General features: G+C 58.3%; 1 protein-coding gene across 2 annotated transcripts in view; it reads left to right on the top strand.

Moving 5' to 3' along the window:
- Positions 1-699: 699 nt before the first annotated feature.
- The window catches only part of Jade2 (jade family PHD finger 2), a 44,023-nt gene continuing 38,722 nt past the window's right edge, over positions 700-6,000 (top strand). Inside the window, exons 1-2 of one of the 2 annotated variants that reach the window (XM_032913181.1) lie at positions 700-1,455; positions 3,795-3,878. In XM_032913181.1, coding sequence (XP_032769072.1) covers positions 1,328-1,455; positions 3,795-3,878 — 212 coding nt within the window. In that variant the 5' untranslated portion in view covers positions 700-1,327. The remainder of the gene's footprint in view (positions 1,456-3,794; positions 3,879-6,000) is intronic. The other variant, XM_032913182.1, reaches the window with a different exon arrangement.

Genomic DNA, 6,000 nt, shown 5'->3' with positions numbered 1-6,000 from the left:
AGCACGAGGCAGGAACAAGGGGGTACCCGGGGGCAAACTCCTCCTGAGGCTAGGACATGTTGCCACCCTGCTAGCCACCCACCCATCACAGTGCGCCTCACCCCCCCCCGGAAATGCAGGGCAGCACCGGGCGCCAGGAGGCACCCGCGAGGGGGAGGGGGCAACGAGCCCAAGAAGGGACCCCCCTCTAAGGACAGCCCCTCTCTTCCGGAGGTCGCCCACAATTTCAACTTTCCCTACCTAGGATGCTAGTTTGCATTTGGTGTGGGTGGGGGGAGGAGGACCATGCCCCCTCCCCCCATCCCCTTGCGCGCCCCTCCCCTGCACTCCTGCCAGCACTTTCTGCTCACTTCTGGCGCTGTAAAAAACGCCACGCGATTTATTCGATTTCGATTTTAAAACCAGTGATTCCGAAACCGGGCGGAGGGCGAGGGTCTTCCAGCACCGGAGTCTCTGGGGGTGGGGCGGGCGGGCTGGGTACTCCGTGCAAGCCTCGTTTCCTCCGCGAGTGTCGCCTCCAGGCTGTTATTTGCAAAGAAACGTCTTTTTGACGCAGGGAGAAATGGCAAATTTTAAGTACGTCATTAATATGGCGCCAAAAGATTTTTTTAAGTATACGCTTGCTTTTTTTTTTTTTTAAGGTTGCGGGGGGCTCCGCCTGGGTCTGGGGCGCGAAGGGGGCGGGGTGTGAGCAGAAAGTGTGAGTGAGCGAGTGGAGGGGCGGGGTATGTGTGTGAGTGTGTGAAGTGTGAGCCGACCTGATGGGACTTGCACGGGCTCAGCCGGCGCTCGGGCCCGGCCCTGGGGACAGGGCGGGCTGGGGGCGCCCCGGAGTCCACGAGGAGTCCGGGCCCGCGTGCAGGCGGACGGGTGACCGTGCAGGGCACCCCCCCGGGGGGGCCGCAACGCTACCTGGGACTGTCGCCGGAGCCAAACAACTGGGAAGGGGGGGGACACGACAGGGGGGTGCCGGGAGCGGAGATCCGAGTGAATTAGAAAAAAGTGGCTACTCCCCCTCCCTCTCTTCTTGCCCGCCCCCACCCCACCCCCACCCCAACACATTTTTTCCCCCTCTAAAGAGATCACAAGGAAGTCTTGGTTTAAAAAGAAACAGAAACATACACAGGGGGTTGGTGAATGGTGCCGACCGCGGCCATCGCAGTTGGAGGCTATTTTTTGGGGGGGTGAGTAGCGTCCATGGAGTTACTTTGCGCCCACTCCTAGTGGCACCAGCTCTGGGCTGGAGGGCTGACCATCTTCCCAGCAGGGGTGCGGGGCTTGGGGGACGCTGCGGCCCGGTCGCCTCCCTCGCCACGACCCCGGATGGATGCGCGCCCCCCGCCCTCCCGCGCCGGCCCCAGGAGCTCCTGGCTTCAGGAGCATCCTTCCCGCGCCGGCCCCCGCCGCGGCGCGTAGCCGAGGGCAGCGCCCCTCGGGAGGGCACCGCGGAGCAAGGTAAGAGCCAGCCCCCGGCGGATGGGCCCTGCGCATCTCCACGGCGTTATTTTGTGGGCTTTTTTTTTTTTTTTTCAACAGATCTGCCAGTGCTCCTCGCTCCCTCTCTCTCTTGCTCGCTCGCTCCCTCTCTCGCTGGCTGCCTGTTCTAGGAAGCCAGCGCGGGGGGTGGGGGGGGACGCACAGCACTGGGGAGAGAGATTGCGCATGTTGGTCAGCCGTGTTTTAAAGAGTACAGTGCGGGGAGGCTGAGAGGGGCGCATGCAACAACTTTTGGAAGGGTGAGCCTGGCGACCTTTATTAATGACTGCGGCAAAGCGCCCCTGGGCCGGCGAGGGGGCGCGGGCGGGTGGGGGCGCTGGGGCTGCAACTTGCCTCGCGGGCTCCGGCCGGCCCGAGGGGCTGCGGCGCGACCGGGGTGCGGGGTGGGGAGGCCGAGCGGCAGGGCACCGGGGCACGGGAAACCTGGAGCCATCTGCCCTTCTGTCTCCCCGAGTTTCATTTTGTTGATACGCAGCACGTCCGGGTGCCGAACCGGGCTGAGCCGATGCACATGACCCCGCGCTGGGCTCACGTGCAGCCGGTCCAGTCCTAGACACCTTCCGGGGGCCACCGCCTCCGCCCTGCGCCCCCTTTCCAGGCTGGGTGCACGCGGGAGCTGCACGCGGGGGCAGCATGCTCGGTTCTTGGGTTCAGAGGCATTGCACAAATTAGTTTTTTTTTTCTTTTTAAGGGGCGGGGGACAACGTTCCCAGGTGAGTGCTGGGTGCGCAACCCAGGCAGCCAGGGTGCATATTGGGGTAGTGGACAGCAGCTTCCCGGTGCTGCGCGGGAGTCCGGTGGGGGAGAGGCACTGCGAGAGTGGAAATGTACCGGCGACGGCCGGAGCGGCGGGTGCGCGCTCGCGGGGCGACGGCAGGGGGCGTGGCCCTTGTTTACCTTCTCCCAACTCTGCTGGTTCGCGTCCCGCTTCAGGGACGACTCTGCAGCTCCCCCCTTCCCTCCGCCCTTACTAAACTCTGGGTGGTGCCTTGGAGCAGCAGACAAGTGGCGGGCCCTGCCTGGGACACACGCACCTGACCCCAAAATGAGTGACATTGCAGCCCCCGCCCCCACCAAACACTGCTGCAGTCCTTCTGCCGGATCCCCGGCCCCGCCCCCGGCAGTGGCATCTTCCCGGCTCACCTCCTTCCTCCCTCTCCCTCCCTCCTTCCCACCCACTTGCCTGCGCCTGCGGAGCGGCTCTCGCTCGCCCACTCCCCGCCTGGGTGCAGACTTGTGGCTCCCCATGGTCCCTTCCCGCCCATCCCTGGGCTCTTGAGATATCCCCTTCTTCGGGCAAGGGGTGATCTTGGGTCAGCTTGGAGACTCGTAGCTTTTCCGCCGGAGGGTGAGGACATCTGCAAAACCGGCTTGGAGGCTTCCCTCTACCTTCTAGGGAGGCCCAGCCAGCTCAGCCCGGTCCCCCTACTGCACACCTCTGCCCCGCTCAGTACCCCCGCCCCCACCCTGGGTTCAGTTGCCCTTCCTCGAGTCCCCTAGACCCCTCCCCCGCCCCGGGCGCCAAGCCCACCCACCCCCTGGCACCGCCCCCGGCCCGAACCGCCTCTTGCCCTTCCTACGCCTGGGCCGGAGCCCCCCGCAGCCACCTCCGGCTCCTCCTCCCGGCTCCCGCGGTCGGAATCACGCCGGCGCGCCTCCAGCCTGCGTGCCCGTCGCCGGCCGCCAGGGGCAGGCTGGAGGCGCGCAACCCTCTTCTAATCCCTTCAGCCGCTGCAGCGGGCCTGTGCACTTTTTTTTTTTTTTTAACCAGCTTGGCCTCAGGCCTCCTGCTGGGGGGCGGGGGAGGGGCGCCGGGTTTCTTTATGCCCCAGGGTACATTGCACTCGCTATCCCGAGTCTCTGCAGATTTCCAAACTTCACCCTTGTCCCAAGCACCCCACCCCCACCCCCACCTCATCTGCAGGATTCCGAGGTACAAAGTTTTACCCTGAGGCAGTTTGCAAGAGGTCAATGGGAGGGATTATGGTTGTTTTCAGAGAAGGTGCCAGAGGGGTTAGGGAGGGGCGGGGGCCCGGGTTTTGAAATAAAGAGTTCTGAGCCGGGAGGAACAAGTTAGGATGCTCCCTTCACATTCATATTTGCAAACAGACCGGAGCTTGGGAGCTGGGTTCTCCTCCCAGAGTGGCACTGTCTCTCCTGTCACTGGTAAAATTCCCAGTAGGACATTTGGCAGAAGATCCCGGCAGAGGACTGCCAACCGAGCCTGGCCCTGTTTTCTGGGTTCCCAGGGTGCTGACTTCTTTTTCCCCTCGCCTGATTTCTTTTGCCCCCTTAAGGGCCCCAGGCGAACACACCAGCCCTCCAGGCCCTCCTGTCCCATCTTCCTTGGGCGGGTTGGAACTTGCAGAGCAATCTACTAAGCGGACAAGGAAAATAAGAGAATGAACTGTAAGGGGGGGAAGGAATGAGTAATAAAACTGACCCAGTCAAGGAGGAGCTTTTGTGTGTAGGCTATGCTATTTGCTTTTTAGGTCACAGGCTGCAAAAACAGGCTTTGATCCGAAGTGGGCGAATAATTTATTGAGAAAGTTTGCATGGTGTGTTGGGGGCTACGGGGGGGGGGGCATGCCTGTTTGATCTGGAGCCCTCTCCTGGGTTGTTCCAAGAGCTGTTGGCTGCTGTTTTGAGTGGGAAAGCATTTGGTTCCACAGTAAATGCCTTTTAGAGGGGAGTCCTCACCCTACGCAGCAGGATTTAACAGTGAATGTTGGCTTTGAAACTGTTTGGCCAAGGGTCTCCCCAACACTCTTGGAGATGAAGTGTTTAAGGACAGAGTTGTTTGGGCTCTGGACACAGCACATGTTCCCAGAATGTTTTCCCATCCAACATGTTTTTCCTTTCCCTAAATTGCCTGGGTAAAATGGCCAGTGACTCCTATCCAAGAGGCTGTCAAAGATCTTGGCCATTTAGTTCTCATTGATAGCATGTGTGTAGGGGTCGCCAGGTCTCTGTTGTACTGTATCCTCTAAATTTAAGCCTTTGACCCTGACTCCCCTACCTTTGAGGTTGTGGGCAGGATATTCCAGTTATTTATAACCAGTGTTTCTATTAAACTAGAAGGCGGTTGGTTGCCCCAACGCCACCACCAGATGCTTCACTGTGTGTGCAACAGGCTGTCTGGAGATCTCACGGATGGATGTTTAGGTTGGATGAGAGGTTACCAGGCTAGAGTTGGGGCTGGGGGATAATGTTGGCTTGTCATGTTCCCCCGTGCGATAGGACCTACATCAGGAGTCACTTAAACATGCAGACGGCGGCAGGTCTTTGCCCAAAGCTTCGTCAATACGGGAAGTTGGTTCTGAGCCTTAGTTTCTGCTCAGAAATCTCATTGGCGTTTGGAAAACTTCTTCTGTACCTTAAGCCTTCCTGAAAACTTGAGCCCTTTGGCCATGGAGTCGACTAGCCTAGGTTTGAATGTAGCTTCCGGCTGTGGTAAAGGCACTGTAGGGTCTTAGTTTACTTATCAGCCAGTGGGATTGATAGTAATTTCTACCTCTAGGTGAGCTTAGGGAGTAATAGACTGTATTAAAGACTAAACCTGGGTCTAAGGGATGTAGCTGATGGCCAAGCACTTATCTAGCAGAGTCCAAGGCCCTGGGTTCTAGCACCACAGTGAAAAGAGAAGGAAAAAGAGGTAGCCTCAAGTGTGCGCTAGCACACCGCACAGCGTTAGCACTCTGTTAATGAACTGAGGCAAGCCAGTTTATTATATGCATTATGGTCTTTGATCTGTCTGCCCCAAGCTAGACCAGAAAGCCAGCTCTCTTCTCTCAAGAAGAGGAGAGCATCTAACAGGTGCCCATGGGCAGCTAGACTTAGGAATGGTCCACTGAGATTTGCCCTGTGGGGCGAAGAGTAAGGTTGAGGAAGTATTGAAAGATAAACTCGAAGGAATCCGGTACACTCTTGGGAACTCCGCGGTTGGGTTGTAGAGTTAGCCTGTATGATAGGTACTGTAGGCACTGGAAATAGGGCCTGGTTGGGACACAGGGTAGGCAGTGATGTGGCAGGAGAGGGTTCCAGTTCCTCTCAGGCTTGGAGAAGTAGAGTCAACAGCCTGCAGCCCTCTTGCCCTATGTGCACAAAAACATTTTATTTTTTGTATCTGCAGTTATTGTCCCTGAGAAGGCATTAAAGTTAATGAGAGATGGGAAAGAGTGGGGCTCTGACCCCCGTTTGAAACAGTTTAAGAGTGCGCGAGCTCCTGTTTTCCGAGAACGTCTGGCCTTCCCTGCACAAGGAGGCTCTGAGGACAGGTTTTCCAGCCGAAATATCATTAAATTGTATTAGCATCTTATTACACACACGCCTTCATGGTCCGCCTCAGACAGGGAGAGTTTTTGTTTCTCTCTGAGAGATTGTGTCTGGAATGGTAAATCGACTTCTTGAAGCCCCCCCCCCTTTTTTTTAAGGAAGACGGAATCCTGCTGTGTGTGAGGGCAGGCCTGGTGGCCCCTGGAGAGGAGAGACAGGAGGCCAGGT

This window comes from Rattus rattus, chromosome 9 (genome assembly GCF_011064425.1).
Source record: "Rattus rattus isolate New Zealand chromosome 9, Rrattus_CSIRO_v1, whole genome shotgun sequence".
Lineage (NCBI taxonomy): Eukaryota > Metazoa > Chordata > Mammalia > Rodentia > Muridae > Rattus > Rattus rattus.
This window is presented reverse-complemented; position numbering and strand designations above follow the sequence as displayed.